Below are 17,500 nucleotides of genomic sequence, written 5' to 3'. Positions count from 1 at the left end.
ATCATACCTTCTCTCCAGACTTATTTCTGTCAAAGGAAGCTTTCAAGTCTCCTCAGCTCTGGGGCGTGTCCAGAGTTCGGGCATGGGCCCTCCCTGGAAATCTTATTGGCCACCCATGGTGCCACCCTAAACTCCTTCACTATTATTAACTATTTGCTACATGAGTGAGTGTGTGTGTGTTTCTTTAACACTGTGTCAATAAAGCTACACCAGCAGCCCTTGTTCACAAACACAGTGTGCGGTTGTGCCGGCAGGACATTTCAGATGAATGAATGATGTGAGTGTGAAGAGGTTTGTGTGTTTAAAAATATCTGAACTCTCCCGAGGAGGAAAAACCTGAGAGCTGCTGAAAAACAAACTCACAAAGACTTAATTCTTCTTCTTCGCCTGCAGGTCGACTCTAGTTTTACTGATTGAATATCGGTTAAACTTCAACACAAATAACTCTTTTTTGTTCTCAAACACACAACACTTTAGGTCAAAGTTTGAAAAAAAAGAAAAGTGGAGCAGGCAAAAAACGGAGAGGAAGGACTTTTGCAGAATATGTGACCTTTAACTTTGGGAGTATGGGTCAAAAGCTTTCTGAGCCTTGTCCAGTTTTTATGCTACGCTAATTCTTCCCACCTTCAGTTCCCTGTTTAATCCACAGACGTAAGAGTGATATTGATCTTCTCATCTAACTGAAGGCAAGGTAGCGTAAAGGGTTTAAATAGTACTTAAGCCTTTCAACCAAATTTCTCAGACAACATTTAGTTTAAATCAGAGTACAAGCTAAAAAACTAAATGAAGCAAACAAGATTCATTTTTATACAAACATCTTTTTATTGGATATTTGGACTTCCTAGAGCTGGACGTCTTGCCCACTTCTCTACTTCCTCAGAAGAGTCACCGATTTGGGCTCCAGTCCAGTTCAGACCAGTTGCTTCCTGGTTCCTTGTAGTGCTGTTTTTTGTCCGTGTCAAAAGTCCACATTTGGTCCAGTCGGTTCAAACCATTTGTTGCCTACGACGATGTTACAAGAGTAGACAATGGGAAAGTTGTATTTGATGTACAAACTGTTATACAATGGTATAAAGTCCCATCTGACCCTCGTGGTGTTGGTCAAAACCTCTCAAACATGTTGTGTACTTGTGCCTCATAAAACAAATGTATTCAGTAATACACCATCAAAACACACACATCCTTAAACAGCGAACAAATAAATCTACATAAAGTGAAGGTTGTTCCCTCTGCTGATCCGACATCCAATCATTACACATTTAAACTTTCTTGTACCTTTAAAACCGCTCGTCTAAACTTCACATATGCAGGTTCGATTCTCCAAACATTTAATATACTTCTCTGGATAATGGGAAATATACAGATAACGTAACTGTGCGTCAGTTAAAACAACACTTCTGACAGATCTGTGCCCCAACAAAACCTTCCACCATCTGCGATTCGTACGTTAGCGTGCTAGGTCAGTGGTTTGGAAATACAATTCTCAACATTGGCGATGTGGAATTTAGCAGTTCCAAACAAAAATGCTTGCTAGAAGGAAGGATTTAAATGTTGAAAAGGAGAAAACACAGAGCAAGCTAATGTTTTGAGTTACAGACGTTAGCATAAGTTTTACTCTTGTGCTAACTTATGCTAACGTCTGTAACTCAAAACATTACCTTGCTCTATAATTAGCTAGGTCATAGAGCTAGATCTCAGGATTGTACTGTGCTCTTAAATCCATTAGGTTTAAACATGTAATCTGATATATTAAGAATAATTTGATGGTTGGTTGATTGCTAAATGAAAGTTAGCTTAATCGTTGTGTCTGCTAGCTGATCCATGTTGATCGTTGCACGGCTACGGGGAAATTTATGTTTTGTAACCTGTAAAAATATTGAACAGTACTGACTTTACTTTCTATAAAAACTTTGTGACATTGACTTTTGTTTTCCATTATGACCTTCCAGTTTAGAAACCACAACCATGCAGCAACTCATCTATAATTTGTTTATAATTATTATCACTATTTTTTGGTTTGATGCTTTCCAGACTACAGTACTTTCAGTTCTACTCTTTAAGGCACTGCGATGGTGGCAAAAAGAAGGCAGAAAGAAGCTAGTGTTGGAGACACACTGGAGATAGAGCCATTTGAATCGAATGCATCATATTGTACAGATGAGTGAGTAGAGTAAGTAGAAACTTGAGCTTTGCATCAGAAACACAATATGACAATAATTCTTCCATTTGAAGGTCCAAACATCGAAAGCAGATTCAGCAGTTTGCTTTGAAAGCTGGTGAATGCAAGCAAAGCATCTTCTGATTTATGAGCATCAGAACCTCAAAAAAAAAAAAAAAAATCCAACCATTCTTGAATAAAAGTACCACCAGGTGTTTTAATATACTAATAAACTGTTCATCTTATCTCTGAACTCTTCAAACATAAAACTCATTATTTGGCACTAAAGTGGCTTTCAGAACAAATTTTACGACAGAGATGCCAAAAAAAAAAAAAAAAAAGGCTTAGAAAAAAAACAAATGAAAACAGCTCATGATGTGTTTATTTCAGTCTTTGTATCTGGAGATTTAGTGGTACCAAATTCTGGTCAGAACCTTGCGGTGCACCATCACAAGTTCAATAAGTACAAAGATACAGCACCGGCCTTTAAAGACATATTGCTTCAGAATTTAAAGATGCAGTTTGTGAGACTTGAAGGAATCGATAAATCTTTTAACAGACAAACAAAAAAGAAACTTCTGCAGCAGAAATCTCCCATTCCCAGAAGGCCAGGAGAGTTAATCCTCCAACTCACAAAGAGTATATCTAATCTTTGATATCAACTCAAGCTCTACATAAAGCACGTCGTCTGGGCTCAGAAGGCAAAGAATAACGTAAATATATGATTATTTTATGGTGACAATGATTAATACGTCGCATAGGAGGAAAGAAATTACACTTCAGTGGTGTAACGGCACTTAAACCCAAAGACTGTTGCAGGACTTCGATTCACAAGTTTTCCCTCGCGTCGATTTCTTCGACAGGGTTTGCGCAGCTTCATAGCAAAGCCAGAAATAAACCCGCTACTATGTGATAAAACAGACCTCATGAAGATAGTGAAATATGTGTTTTATGACTGCTAAAGAATTAAAAATCATACCGGTTATAAAACCAAAAACTAAAACACTTAGTGTCTGCAGACCTTGTGATAGTAGGCCGCCAAGTAAAAACAAGCTGGTAATTAAACTGCATCATTAACACACACTCACACACACACACAGGATATGACATCATGGACAACCCTGATCAACACTTTACAGAAATAAAAAAAACTAAGTGGCACTGTATCAGTCCAATAAAAAGCTGAATTTCATGTTGTGATTTTAAATGCAAAGCCTTGGCGTAAAGCCTGCACATAGCGAATAATACTAAACAAACTACACAGTGTCATCAGCGTAGAAAGACAATCTGATATGAAAAACAACATTTGGCCATGATTTGTAGACTCCGTACCCTGAATTCACTCTTCTTAGTTGTGCCGTCATGATAAACCAGGCCCCCTGATGGGCCAGTGGCGTGTACCGTATAGTGGGTTATCATTGGTCGATTATTGGAGATCAAATTACATCCAACCATTTCTATGCTGTGGGATTCTCTGCATTCTCTACTTGTTCTCAAAAGATCCGATATTCTAGAGAAACACTGACCTCAGATGAGGCAAATTAGCGTACGTTATTAGTTCATAGACTTTGCTGTAACACAATGTGGAAGAAGTGGTCACAAAGCGTCCTGGAGAAGCTGTACCTCCAATTTGGACTTCCAGAAAGATTTTGAGTGACAAAAAGAAAAACATTTAGGAACGTCTCATTACTTCACGTATACTCTTCAACTATCCAAAAATCTTCATTTCTTGTGTGGCCCTTTTTTTCTTCAGTCCTTGGATCTTTAAACTTAAAATTTGCAGTATACAGAGGCCAAACACAGAAACAGCTAGGGACGAGGATTTGACAAACCTAAAGCCCGAGCTTAGATTAAAAAATAACCCTTTGTTTTCACAGAGCTCCCATTTGCAGCCATTTAATGGTCGCCATTTTGCATCCCTCCTCGGTATTTGTTTTGGGATGCAAAGTGGATGTAAGCCATACAAGCGCTTCCACCACGCTAAGTATATTTTAACACTTCATTTCTTCAAGTTCCAAAACTCCTCCCCCTGCAGTCCTTATATGGTCAACAGTTTCCTGTGGCTCCGCTAGCTCCTCCCACTTACATCCCTACATCGTCAAACTTTCAGCAGAGTCCATGAGCTCTTCCTCCTCTGAGTCTTTGAATGGAAAACAACATCCTGTGTTTCAGTAGCCGAAAGCTCCTCCCCCCTGACCCCTCCATGATGTCAGAGGTCAAAGGTCAGTGACCTTGTTCTCCAGGGCGGCGGCGATCTGTTGCAGGCGCAGGGTGAGCTGTTTATTCTGGGCTGCTGGGTCATCGTCCAGCGACTGGATGATCTGAAGAAGATAATACAACACTTATTTTTGTACTGTATGGAAGATTGTATACAGATTTTGATGTCTAAAATAAATTTACTCTCCATTATTTCTTGGAATTGATTTAGTAATAAAGACAAGAACATTTCGTAACGGGACTGATTGTGTTGAAAAATGGAGAGAGGTTAGAATGCAGAAAGATTTAAAGACCGATGCAGAGCTGGCTAAACACTGAAGCTTCAGTGCCCGCAACATGGCAACCATCGACTCTAGAGAGGAGGGGGCGGGGGAGACAGCTCTCTGCACTGCTTTCAATTGGACTGCAGTACCCATTTTAAACACTAGGAGTCAGAGTTACATATTGCTCCTTTAACACTGAGTTTGGAAGTTTTTCTTACCACATCGTAGTACTTGCTGGCGTACTGGTACAGCTGATGTAAGGCCACCTGGGTGTTCAACTTCTCTGTGTGTTGCTAAAATGGGAAACACATAAACAGATTTATACAAAACCTCAGGATATTAAAAACATATCTATCTATCTATCCATCTGTTACATATAGAAGAAGGTCATTCATACCCTGGACACCTCAGCAAGGTGTGTGTTCATGTCCTGGTCACTTACTGGAACCATTTGTCGGATGCCCTTGTAATAACTGGGAAAAACACACACAATCAAAACCTCAAATCCCATCAAGTAATAAAACGGTACGTGTACGTTCAGACTTTAGCGCCTTTCTGCCAATACAAACTCTTTCAATATATTTAGTACACAGACTCACTCGTCCACCATCTTCTTATACGTTGAAATCTCTTTTGCATAGAGCAGCTTGTTGCTGGGAGACTCCTGCATTGAGAGAGAGAGAGAGAGAGAGAGAGAGAGAGCGAAAAGGATAAATGATTGTCTTAATTTCCAAAAAGAAACACTCAACTGCTCCTGTATTGTTAATTATCATTAGTCTGTGAAGTTCAAACTGTCCAGACTTTATTTTGTGATTAAGTGTTGTAATTAACTCTTCCACTGCAGCCAGTTTGAAATCGGCCTTCCTCCTCAGCCTCCTGTGTCCCAGAGACACGTCGTCCTAAATACACACCATAAATCTGCTTATGGGAACTATAGCACCTTCAGAACTCTCCCCAAAATAATCCGATTTATCTCAATTTACTTTGATATTAAAATAATCCTATACATTAATTGATTTACTGCAAACAAGAACTATTTCTGGGTAATTTGGCATAAAAAAATTGTTATAATTTGCAGAAAAAAGTGCACAATTACATGTAGAAAAGGGGTTTCCAGTCCCTGCCTTTAGCATACTATTACATTAAAATGATCCTCTTGATTTTACAGTTAAAGTAAGAGTTTGATTTGTAACTTTTTTTTGTAAATTTTAACAATCAAATTAAGAGTTTTTTTTCCTTCTAACTAACATGAACATACCCTATGGAGGCCATATAAATGATGTTTTTTCTTTTGAGTACGAGTGTTTTACTGCGTAGCATTGTGGTGAAAAAAACACTTTACGCTAATTTACCGTAAAATCTCCCTGACACCCCTAAAGATATTAGATCAAAAATCAGGTATGCTCTGTATCTGTGTGAACTGACTCTGCTGAGTTTGTGCTCCGTCTTGGTGCAGGCGTCCATGAAGGTCTGAGAGATGACGTGCAGCGAAGCGTCCACCACCTCCGTTACGTGCACGTCGAAGATAAAGTCAGGGTTCCTCAGGATGTTTACCCAATACCGCAAAGGCAAGCTATAAAACAAAGAAAAACAACTTAAATGTTAAATATAAAACAGGTTAAGTAGATCTTGCATTAAAAAAAAAAAATCAAAATCAAAAAGTGTAAGAAGTGGTTTAATGGCGTGCTAAGTTCCTCTTACGTTAGCTGCATTAATTAGCATGTCGGCTAACAAGATTGAGCTCTTATTTTGAAGGGCAAGACTAATCAGCAACTGACTTTATTAATTTTGAAGATACATGTTACGTACTCAGGAAACAACAGAAACAAGTCTGGAAACTTTCTACAATGTTAGCAAAGAACTCAAATCACCTGTTGGTCTTCCAGATGTGCAGCGTCTCCTCGTCCACGTTGTCGTGTCTCAACGCCTGTTCGTCCAAGAAGTCAAAGAAGTATTTGACGGCGGGAGGAACGACGGAGCCCGAACACAACACGCTGCGGAAGAAATCGTCCACAAACTGCTGCAACGTTCCCTGAAACACACACGAACATCGTACACTTCTAAATGAGGAAATCATCGTTTTGTTTGCTTCAGTTTTTTTAAATGTTATCCGTCCAGTAAATAAATCAATATCCTGCTTTTATATCTTTATATTCATTTAGCAGCCGTACCTTGACAGAGAGCAGTCTGGTCAGGTAGATCTCCGTGATGGCTTTGGTCATCGCCTTGTCCTTCATGCTGCCTCGCTTCGACTTCACCTCGTCGATGTCGTCCGTCGGCCTCACCAGGTGGAAGGTGTTATCGTCCTCCAGCAGAGCGTTTTCTGTACGAGGGAGATGAAGAGTTGTACAGCTTTTAACGTCTTTATTCAGTCAGAAGAGAGGAACACTGCAGCGTTAAAACGACTTGCTTTAATTTATTCTTCTTAAAAATGTTCAAACCCAGAGAAATCAATCGTTTATTCCATGTCAGGTTTCATTATTTTCATAATTTGTCAAAAAGGAAGGAAGGAAATCTACAAACACTTTATGTTAGGTGATAAAACTTTCATGAAGATGTCAACAATGTCTTGTAATTTGCTTTTGTTGTATGTTTTGCTTTAATCTAAATGCAATTACCTTTATTCTCTGGATCTGAGGCATGAACGTAAAACAGAAGGACAGGTTCAGAAATGAAAACACTTTATTTAAATGATGTCACCTTGAATACTTTGCAAAGATCTTTTTATGTATTTCTTTCAACAATAAGGGAAAAATATGCAAGTTTTCACTGATTTTAAAGGTCACATATTATTCAAACTCCACTTCACAATGTTCCTCTAACTCTAATATGTGTCTTTAGTCCGTCTACAAACCCCCCAATGATGAGAAAAGTCCATCCTCTCTGTCTTCTGCCTGCTCCACTTTTCAGAAAATGTGTGCTCAAACAGGCTGTTTGGAGATTTTCCCTTCATGACATCACAAAGGGCAGTAGCCCCTCCCCCAGGTGGGTGACACTCCCACAGCTAGGTGTTTGTTCTGCCCTCTGAGTCTGCCTTCTCACCGTAAACAATAAGACATGGAGCAAGAAAGACCGAGTACACCCAAGCCCTTCCAGAGAGGGGGCGTGGTCAGATACAGCTCATTTACATATTTAAAGGTACAGACACAGAAACAGCCTGTTCTGAGCAGGGCTGAAATAGAGGGGTTTATAGACATGATCAAATACAGGATCAGAGTGGATTTAGAACAAGAAACTTCACACACATGTTTTGAGGAGCTCTGAGACTTATTTAAACTGAAGAAGAGGAGGATATGTGACCTTTAAGATGAAAACAACAGTCTTTAAACATCTAAACATGACATTTTGGACATCAAAGATTTTACTTCACGCTTTTCAATTCAATCAGAAAGTTAGAAGCTATGAAATATCCGGAAAAACTGAACTTCAGTGCTATGTGTATGTGTGTGTGTGTGTGTCCATACTCTCTTCGTAGCTGTCTTGGTGCTGGTGGAAGGACTGCGTGTGCAAAACTCTGGACAGAACCAGCGTGGCGTTATCCCGGACCTTAAAACACAAGAAAATATGAAACGATTAATCTTGATTCTGTTAAAGGGGAGTACGCCCTCAGTTATCACTGAGCACTTTGTCTTAGAGACGCTTTCTTCGTCTGTAATTATCTTTAAATGTCAGAGGGGACGACCGGAGGAGGAGTAAATTCGATCGAAAGACAACTGGACTTAGTTGAAGTTCTTGAGGACGTTTCACCTCTCCTCCTTCTTCAGCTCTAAACTATCTGGTGGGCGGAGCTACAAATGTAAGCCTCTGTGGATCTTCATTCAAGTCCAGTTGCCTTTGGATCAAGCTTCCCAATTGGGATATTTTTAATGTTTTTTTTATCAAACTAAACTCACGTTGTAATGAGCCAGAGTGTTCAGTTTCTTCCAGCGTCCTTCTTTCTGCGACGTCAGGTCGAGGTCGGACAGGATCTGACCAGTGGAGCCAGGACGCCATTCTGTGGAGGGAAGAGAAGTTTACTTTAAAGATTTATTTTTTTGACTTTTTGTGCTTTTATTTAGAGATAGGACAGTGGATAGAGTCGGAGATCAGGAAGAGAGAGAGAGAGAGAGAGCGAGAGAGTGGGGAATGACATCTGGGCCGTCCGCCTGGAGGACTTTAGCCGCCATACATGGGACGCGCACTATAACCACTACGCCACCACTGCATCAAAAAAGTACTTTAAATGTTTCGTTTTTTTATTAACATGAGAGACAGAAAGGAATAATAGAAAACCTCTCTTTGATTCTGTTTTTTCTTGCTATCTTTGTTTTGTTTTTTTTCTGTCCTCAGGTCTGCATTGTGAAGAGATCCGAGCCAACATGAACCAACTCTCTCTCCATGATGTAGAACAAATGTTTCAGTTTAGCTCCTTGAGAGCCTTTTTTGTTACTTTTTTAGAGTTCATAAACATCATTTTTTGACAAGAAAAGTTCCAATATTTAGGTTTCTTTTTTTGCCACCAAATGTTCTGAAGCCCTTCAGTTCACTCACAGACCTGCAGGGGGAGACAAACTCCTGGACAAACTCTGGTTGCTTTATTGTCTTTAGAGCAGGCTTTAGGTCAGGGTCCTGACCTCCACAATAGTAAATATATTGTATGTTAAATTAAGTAAACAGTCTAATGCGGGATAATGTCAAAAAAAGACACTTGCAGAGTCCGCCTGTCTGTCGTCCATTGTGCAGAAACTTCATCCCTGCCTTTCTTCCTCTGTCCACAACAATAAACACCAAAAAGCCTAAATGAAATGTATCGAAGATGAATGTATACACATTAATTTGAGCAGAAAGCTGGATGTGTTTTGGATGTCTGCGGTCTCCAGAGTTTTGTGAAGTCAAAGTGGGGTCATGTGAACCGCTGCATTAGAGGCAGCTGTATTGTTCATTTGTTTACACATCTGAAGGTTAATTGTTGACTCACCCAGTGCAACACTCTCCACCTTTGGTCTCTGTGAGTACGGCAGATTTCTGTACACCTGATCGATGATCTTCTCTTTCACCTGGAGACACAGGGAAGTTAGGTATTTAAAATAGAAGAGTATTTGACTCAGAGGTCGGCTGAAATCCAAAAATGAGAAAAGTCACACTCGACCCGGAGAGCAGACGTGATAACAGATTTTTTCTCCTGATGTCAGAGCAGGTGAAAAAAGAAAGAAAAGGGAATTAAACGCACCTGTGTGATGGAGTCACAGTTCAGCACCTTCACCGGGGTCACATCTGGTCCCTCTCCGTGCACCAACACCTGCAGAGTCTGACATCACACACACACACACGTCTGTGAGCCACACACACACACACACACACATCCTGACAGCGTGCTCGGACTCTTAACTCTGAAGCAAAAGCGTATTTACCTCGTTGAGAAAATCTAAAATTCAAGGCTGCAGCTAACGATTGTTTTTATTATTGATCAGGTTGCTGAATTTTTTAGTTCTTAAAAAATGAAATGTCTAAAAACAAGTTCAAACTGCTGATCTAAGTTTCCTATAGAGCCCTAAAAGACGTCTGCAGATGTCTTCTTTTGGTCCGGACTGTGATGTCACCACCACCACCTCCGTCCTCACTTAACAATGAGTCTTTCACCTGCTCTTTAATAAAGCGTCTTGAGATAACATTTGCTGAGTGCACTGTGTGTACTCACCAGCACAGAGTACTCCACGTCGTCTCCCAGCAGCCCCGTGTCGTTCAGAGTGTATTTGGCTTTCTTCATCTTGGCGTCGACCGGACCTTTCTCCACCTGATGCTTCAAGGCCTTAAAGAGTTTGTACAAAGGCTCTCCTGCTGTGTCCTAAATCAAGAACACACACACACATACACACCTCAGTGAGCGTTTACACCAAACATCACTATACAGAACAACAGAGGAACAAATGAAAAGTTTAAAGGTCACATATTCTCCTCCTCTTCTTCAGTTTAAATAAGTCTCAGAGCTCCTCAAAACATGTGTGTGAAGTTTCTTGTTCTAAATCCACTCTGATCCTGTATTTGATCATGTCTATAAACCCCTCTATTTCAGCCCTGCTCAGAACAGACTGTTTCTGTGTCTGTACCTTTAAATATGTAAATTAGCTGTGTCTGACCACGCCCCCTCTCTGGAAGGGCTTGGGTGTACTCTGTGTCTTTCTCGCTCCATGTCCTATTGTTTACGGTGAGAAGGCAGACTCAGAGGGCAGAACAAACACCTAGCTGTGGGAGTGTCACCCACCTGGGGGAGGGGCTACTGCCCTTTGTGATGTCATGAAGGGAAAATCTCCAAACAGCCTGTTTGAGCACACATTTTCTAAAAAGTGGAGCAGGGAAAAGACGGAGAGGATGGACTTTTCTCATGATTGGGGGGTTTGTAGACAGACTAGAGACACATGTTAGAGTTAGAGAAACATTGTGAAGTGGATTTGAATAATATGTGACCTTTAAAATCTGAGTGTGGGTTTTAGTATCTTTCATTTCAATGTTGTCGAAGAGGTTTTTGAAATGTTCCGACCTTCAAAGACTTTGTTGAGATTTCAATGTAAAATATAAATGTCCATATTGTTAAAAGCAGGAGCTGAAGCATCGCTCTCTTTGTCTGTGGTTGGAGGTTGTTCATCAGCTCCTCCTGTCACAATCGACTTTAGAAAAATGTCCAAATTGGCCAAAAAAGAAAAAACACAGGCGAGCACAAAAAATACAGAAAACAGGTTTCAGTAAGAAAAGAGAGGAAAAGTCTCCTGCAGTCTATTACAACCGACAGAAATAAGAGAAGAAGAGAAGCAGGAGAGACAAGAGAAACAGATCGAAGTCAAAGTGAAAACACAACAGAGAGAATAAGTGAGAGAATGAGTGTTACCCGGAGGAACTGATAGAGACAGATGGACATCCAATTACAGAGCATCCTCTCCACCACCGTCTCCGACCTGCACAAACCAGACGAGAGAGGAACATCATCACGACTGTGCACAGGATGTGTTGAGAACATTTGTGGCTTCATACTGTTTGAGATTGTTAAAAAAAAAAGTCACTCTTACAGAAAAACAAATATATCCTTAAACTCTTTGAAAACAAACTTTCCTGTCGGCAGCTGCAGGGTTCTGTACAGCCGTTATTCTTCCTGCAGCTGAAAGTCGAGATTTTCATCTTCTGTCTCATCATCAAATAAATTTGTCTATTATGACATCATGACATTTTTTTTTTTTTTTTTTTTACATATGGTCTAAATCTGTGGCTGCACGCTTTTGCCTCACTGCTCAAATACCATCGTCTGCTCAAAGGACTCGTTTCTTCTGAAATTTTTTCACAAAATTTTCAACTTTTTTTCACAAAAATGTTTCAACTATTTTTAACTTTTTTGAAGCCGAACTTTTTTCATGAAAATGTTCAGCGTTTTTCATGGCCGCTCTCATCTCACCTCCTCAGCATGAGTTTGGGGTTCTTGTTCTGCACGTGCTCGTCCATCAGCTCCAGCAGCAGCGTCCTCATGATGTCCGTGTAATACTCCAGTTTGCCGTGCAGCGCCACCGTCAGGAGGGAGGCGAAATAACCACGAGCCCGGGCGTTGAAGTCTGGACGGCTCTCCAACGTGCGGATGAACTGGAGGGGGAAAAAAAAAAACATGATGGATTTTATATTAAACTTCAGAAATCAGAAACAGTCAAGATAAAGTTTCTTGTTTACATCACAACAAGGAACGTTTATAAATGGAGCGAGGAATCTGCTGCGTATTTAACGAGTGATTATAATCTGTAATCTGCTCCTCTGTGCTCTGATGGTGCAGAGGGGAAAAACAACGGACCAATAGAAATGCAGCAGCTGAATGCTTTGGCGTTCTCCGCGCTCGGCTGCATTTTGAATCATGTCTTATTATCCTCCACTTCCCGTTTGATTGAGTCGTTCTTTTAAAAAAAAAAAAAAAGAAAAAAAAGAATGCATGTTTGGTCTTGAAGGTTTTCTGTCGCTCTTTTTTTTCCGAACTTGTTAAAACCACTGAAGCCTAAAAAGTTTCTCCCGCTTTCAGACAGCTGAGAGAAATGAACATCACCAGGAATTCAAACTCGGAGGTGATATGTTTAAGAGGAGAGTTTTCTCAAACCCGTGACACAGAGCTTCAGACTCACATTGATGAGGAAAGTTTTACTGTTCAGCAGGTTGGAGAACTGGTTAAGCGCCTGGGCCACGATGGCCTTGCGGGCTTCTGGGATTTGTAGTTTTCTGGTTATCATGCCGTCGTTGGCGCCGTCCTTCGAGGGCAGGAAGAAGTTTCTGTCGGTGTAGGTTTTATAGTCCAGGAAGGGGATCCGGGCCTCGCTCACGTCGCTGGTGTGGTCCTCCATTTCTATCATCAGATCTGACAAAAAACACAGAAAATTAAATATCCATTTCTCTATTTCTGGTAATTTTACGTTTTTACAATTTTTTCTTTAAAGCTGCGACTGATGAAGTATTCACACTCTTTTATAAAGTCTGCTGACCTCCCTGAAAGCTCATTAACAGATTCTGTCAGATTCAGCCAAAAAACGGTCCACCGAGCCCGCCAACAAGTCCTGCAGGGACGTTTCTGAAGTCGGAGCCAAAGTGCTGCTTTTTTCTGCTGAATCTTTTCTTGGCAGCGCTCACATTATGGAGATTAAACTGTCTTTTTAAATCTGTGAACGCAACTCGTAACAAGACGCCGACAGGAATTCGGCTGCGTCTGCTGCTCGGCCTCGGACGCCAGCAGGGGCGTGTCCAGAGGGGCAGCCAAGGGCCCCCCCCTTGAAATCTTATTGGCCACTCCAGGTGCAAAACTAAAAACCTTGCCTAAGAGCGCTTCACCCTTAAAGTCCAGTTTGACCAGTGTGAGTGCTGCTATCCTCCTTGGCTCTGGCACGCTTGGAAGAGGTGTGCGTTGTCACGGTAAGGATCGCTCAGGAACGAGCACAAGCACCTGAATGCAACTTTTATCGATCCCTCCTTCCAATATAAAAGGGGGGGCAATCGTGCTTCAGCACATTTAAGAGCAACTGGGCCTGGAGTAAGTGCGCCCTAAAAGTCTAAACCGGCCATTTATTTATTATAAATATTATTTATGGGCTTTTTGTGCCTTTACTGGAGAGACAGGACAGAGACAGTGGACAGAGACGGAAATCAGGGAGAGAAAGAGTGGGGATCGACATGCGGGGAAAGGAGCCACAGGCCGGATTCAAAGGCCGCCCGCTTTGAGCCTCCATATAGTTTAGTTTAGTTTTTCATTTTATTATTGTGTCATACATACATCCATTACATGACACCATAAATTAAAAACGTTCCCGGATCAGAGTGCACGAGGTAAGCTATATTCATCCTCAAGAAACAAAAAGAGAAAACAAGAAGTCAAACTAATCAAACAGAATATCCTGTCTTCTTTTCCAAGCTTTTGAAACAAAATTAGCGAAGTTTAAACACATCAAACTTAAACAGCCCATTCCAGTTTCTGCACATCTGTCCGCCCCGATATTTCAGATTTTTACTTCATGAAACAATAATTCTCTTAAATCATCAGATTTTGTACAATGCAAAAAGAAAATGGGACTCCAACTCACAGAGTCTGTTTTCTACTGGAATATTTTTGAATCGACCGACTTCAATGTCTATATGTGATGCGCGCACTAACCACTGGGCCACCAGCGCCCAACTGACATTTAAACATTTTTTTTTGTTTTAATGACTTCAGTCCTGTAACTCCTCAGCTGTCAGGTGACTCTGTGTTTACCTGTGAACTCTTTCTTGCAGCGATCTCGGACGCTCTCCTCCAGATTCTCCAGCTGGTGTTTCACCTTCTCGTACTCTCGCTCTGCCTGCTGACTCTTCCTCCTGTTAGCACACACACACAGGGATATATTAACACTTACAGAACGGATGTTTCTTCCCGCTCATGGATCTCTCTGAGCGTTGTGTTCACACCTGTAGCAGTAGACGGAGATGGCGATGAAGAGCAGCATGGGTACGATCACCGCGGGGATGATTATAGCCAGAGGGATATCGTCTTTGGTGGCGTAGTACACCGAGCCCACGATCCACTCGCCGTTACCAAACTGAACCTGCAGAGAGACTCAGACTTTATACTCTCTAAAGTCATCTCCCTATGAGACAACATTATCAGCCTGCTGAAGGACATATTTGGAGTTACAGCTTGTTCATGTAAAGCGTGTAAACATTGATCGGCGGTGTGTTTACCACCAGCTCCAGCGGTTCGTTGGCCGTGTCTCTGCGCTGGCGTTTGGTTTTGGGTTTGGTTTTGGCTTTGGGCTGAGTTGAAGGAGCCTCCAGGATCAACTTATCATCCTGGACGACAGAAGAAAAATTCTACAATTACAATTCTACAATTCACTTATCAGACGCTTTTATCCAAAGCGACGTACATCAGAGAGTAAGAACAACACGAGCAAGGATCTAGAAAAAAGGGAACAATGTCAGTAAGAGCAAACGATCAGCTTTGAGTCTGATTGGACACACAGGTGCTGACAGGAAGTGACCAGAGGCAAAGCACAACATTGAGGGCAGTTCTTGAGAGCTCTAATCAGTATAGAAACCATCTTATAAGTCGTCGTTATCAAACAGAAACCATCGTCATTACCATCATCATCATCAATAATATGGAGACCATCATCATTAAGTTAGTAGGTATTCATGAAAGAGCTGGGTCTTTAGCTTTTTCTTAAAGGTGCAGAGGGACTCTGCAGATCACATGGAGTTTGGAAGTTCATTCCACCACCGGGGGGCGACAGAGGAGAAGAGTCTAGTCAGAGACTTAGGACCCTGTTGTGAAGGTCGGCTCAGACTCCTTTCATTGGCAGAGCGTTTAAATGTGTTTACCTGCAGGATGTTAACGTGACACGATGCGTCCCCGACAAACGCCTGCGCCTCTTTGGCTGTCATGGCCTTGGAGAAACCTCGACCCTGAAGAACACAGAGGAAACATCAGGAAAGTTAACTCAGGGGAGGGGGGGAGGGGGGGGGGGGGGGGGGGGGGGGGGGGGGGGGTAAAGACGTATAAAGAGTGATATTAAATGTTTGATCGTGCGTCCTCCTCACGGTGACGATGATGACGCTGGTCTCAGTGATGATGTTCTTGGTGAGATTGTTGAAGGACGGGTTCGGGTGGTAGTTGAAGTGCTTCAGCTCCTCCTCCACGTTGTCCAGGTGGAGCAGCGTCCTCAGGGACTGGCTGTCCTTACTCCAGTCCACGGGGGGAGAGAGGAACTGGAGGAAGGTGTCGTTCTTACCGGTGGCGTTCGCGGCGAACTGAGGGAGAAAAGGAGCAAAGGTCACATATCATGAAAAATACACTTTGAACTACAAATAAATACACTTTGAACTACAAATAAATACACTTTGAAAAGTCCATCCTCTCCGTCTTCTACCTGCTCCACTTTTCAGAAAATCTGTGCTCAAACAGGCCGATTGGAGATTTTCCCTTCATGACATCACAAAGGGCAGTAGCCCCTCCCCCAGGTGGGTGACACTCCCACAGCTAGGTGTTTGTTCTGCCCTCTGAGTCTGCCTTCTCACCGTAAACAATAGGACATGGAGCGAGAAAGCACAGAGTACACCCAAGCCCTTCCAGAGAGGGGGCCGAACATTTAGCAGATTAAGAAAACAGACGTTTCCCTCAGGAGGTGGTGGAGACCAAAACAGGAGCCAAAAGAGACTCAATATTTGAAGTTACAGGTTTGTTTTTTATTTTCTTCTGAGTGTTTTTTGGTGCAGTTGTCACTTTTACTTCCTCCCTCTGTCTCTCTCTTTTCTCTCTCTCTCTCTCTCTGCCCCCTCCCGCCCTCCTCTCTTTCCTCCTCTCTTCCCGGTTCAGACAGACAGCGTTTGATGAGGTGACGATGAAACGACTTCTCCTCCTCTTCTTCCCCCCGCAGTGAGTCGTTCCTGAGAGACTCTGTCACTCAAAAGGTGCTGAGCGGTGAAATCGAAGCGTCGGCTCTTTCTCTCCGCGTCTCGTCTCTGACTCAGAGTGTCAACCGTGGCTGCAGACCCGTGTACAACCCGGGAGATTGAAATATCTGATTCTGATCCTGTGAGTGTCGTCCACCTCTCTTATTATGTAGGTTATTAAATTGTACATGTATCATAACGCTGCATTTATTGATTTGGCATTTAGAAACTGTCCAACATTTACTCCTTACAAAGGAGTTCAAACCACCAAATCAAAAAAAACACAAGAAGGAGGAGGAGAGGAGAGGAGAGGAGAGGAGAGGAGAGGAGAGGAGAGGAGAGGAGAGGAGAGAGGAGGAGAGGAGGAGAGGAGAGGAGAGGAGAGGAGAGGAGAGGAGAGGAGAGGAGAGAGGAGGAGAGGAGAGGAGAGGAGAGGAGGAGAGAGGAGGAGAGGAGAGGAGAGAGGAGGAGAGGAGAGGAGAGGAGAGGAGAGGAGAGGAGGAGAGAGGAGAGGAGAGGAGAGGAGAGGAGAGGAGGAGAGGAGAGGAGAGGAGAGGAGATAAATATTTGACTGTTTTCAAAAAGATTTGTTCATTTTAAAGCACAGAAAGTCTTGAGGAGCGCAAAGTGTCAAACTGATGTTAAAAGCATTATTGAACTGTTTTTTTTAAACGTCCCAGACAGCATTTTGAAGTTTTTTCCATCGTGTGAAGTCGTTTAAAGTTGCAGAGGATTGATAAAAGGTGTCAAGAAAGAAAACGAGAGGAGAGAGAGAGTAAGAAGTGGTGAAGTCAGGACCCAGAGAGGACATAATAAAACACCGCTCTAAAAAGAACAACAACCGCCATTAATCTGCCCGACAACAGCCACACTCACCTCCACAGGAGAGGTCATGAGCAGGAAGTCGTCAAAGCGCAGGACTTTCATGGTCGCTCTCTGGATCAGGTCG

The 17,500-nt window shown here is 42.1% G+C and overlaps 2 protein-coding genes across 2 annotated transcripts in view; one reads left to right on the top strand and one right to left on the bottom strand.

Moving 5' to 3' along the window:
• Positions 1-11, top strand: part of slc35e3 (solute carrier family 35 member E3) — a 5,671-nt gene extending 5,660 nt beyond the window's left edge. Inside the window, exon 9 of the mRNA XM_061030107.1 lies at positions 1-11. This exon is cut by the window's left edge and continues 475 nt beyond it. The gene's annotated coding sequence lies outside the window, so the exon portion shown is untranslated.
• Positions 12-798: 787 nt separating this feature from the next.
• The window catches only part of plxnb2a.1 (plexin b2a, tandem duplicate 1), a 146,842-nt gene continuing 130,140 nt past the window's right edge, over positions 799-17,500 (bottom strand). Inside the window, exons 23-43 of the mRNA XM_061030311.1 lie at positions 17,428-17,500; positions 15,700-15,909; positions 15,481-15,564; positions 14,842-14,949; positions 14,569-14,705; positions 14,378-14,478; positions 12,765-12,994; positions 12,059-12,240; positions 11,501-11,567; positions 10,316-10,462; positions 9,848-9,925; positions 9,596-9,674; positions 8,532-8,632; positions 8,103-8,184; positions 6,810-6,961; positions 6,510-6,670; positions 6,064-6,211; positions 5,238-5,302; positions 5,036-5,111; positions 4,857-4,931; positions 799-4,479 (exon numbers count right to left, since the gene is read on the bottom strand). The exon at positions 17,428-17,500 is cut by the window's right edge and continues 36 nt beyond it. Coding sequence (XP_060886294.1) covers positions 4,375-4,479; positions 4,857-4,931; positions 5,036-5,111; positions 5,238-5,302; positions 6,064-6,211; positions 6,510-6,670; positions 6,810-6,961; positions 8,103-8,184; positions 8,532-8,632; positions 9,596-9,674; positions 9,848-9,925; positions 10,316-10,462; positions 11,501-11,567; positions 12,059-12,240; positions 12,765-12,994; positions 14,378-14,478; positions 14,569-14,705; positions 14,842-14,949; positions 15,481-15,564; positions 15,700-15,909; positions 17,428-17,500 — 2,461 coding nt within the window. The 3' untranslated portion in view covers positions 799-4,374. The remainder of the gene's footprint in view (positions 4,480-4,856; positions 4,932-5,035; positions 5,112-5,237; positions 5,303-6,063; positions 6,212-6,509; positions 6,671-6,809; positions 6,962-8,102; positions 8,185-8,531; positions 8,633-9,595; positions 9,675-9,847; positions 9,926-10,315; positions 10,463-11,500; positions 11,568-12,058; positions 12,241-12,764; positions 12,995-14,377; positions 14,479-14,568; positions 14,706-14,841; positions 14,950-15,480; positions 15,565-15,699; positions 15,910-17,427) is intronic.

Source organism: Labrus mixtus, chromosome 22, assembly GCF_963584025.1.
Source record: "Labrus mixtus chromosome 22, fLabMix1.1, whole genome shotgun sequence".
NCBI classification, from domain to species: Eukaryota; Metazoa; Chordata; class Actinopteri; order Labriformes; family Labridae; genus Labrus; species Labrus mixtus.
The sequence above is the reverse complement of the archived record's forward strand: the minus strand, read 5'-3'. Positions and strand labels throughout refer to the sequence as shown.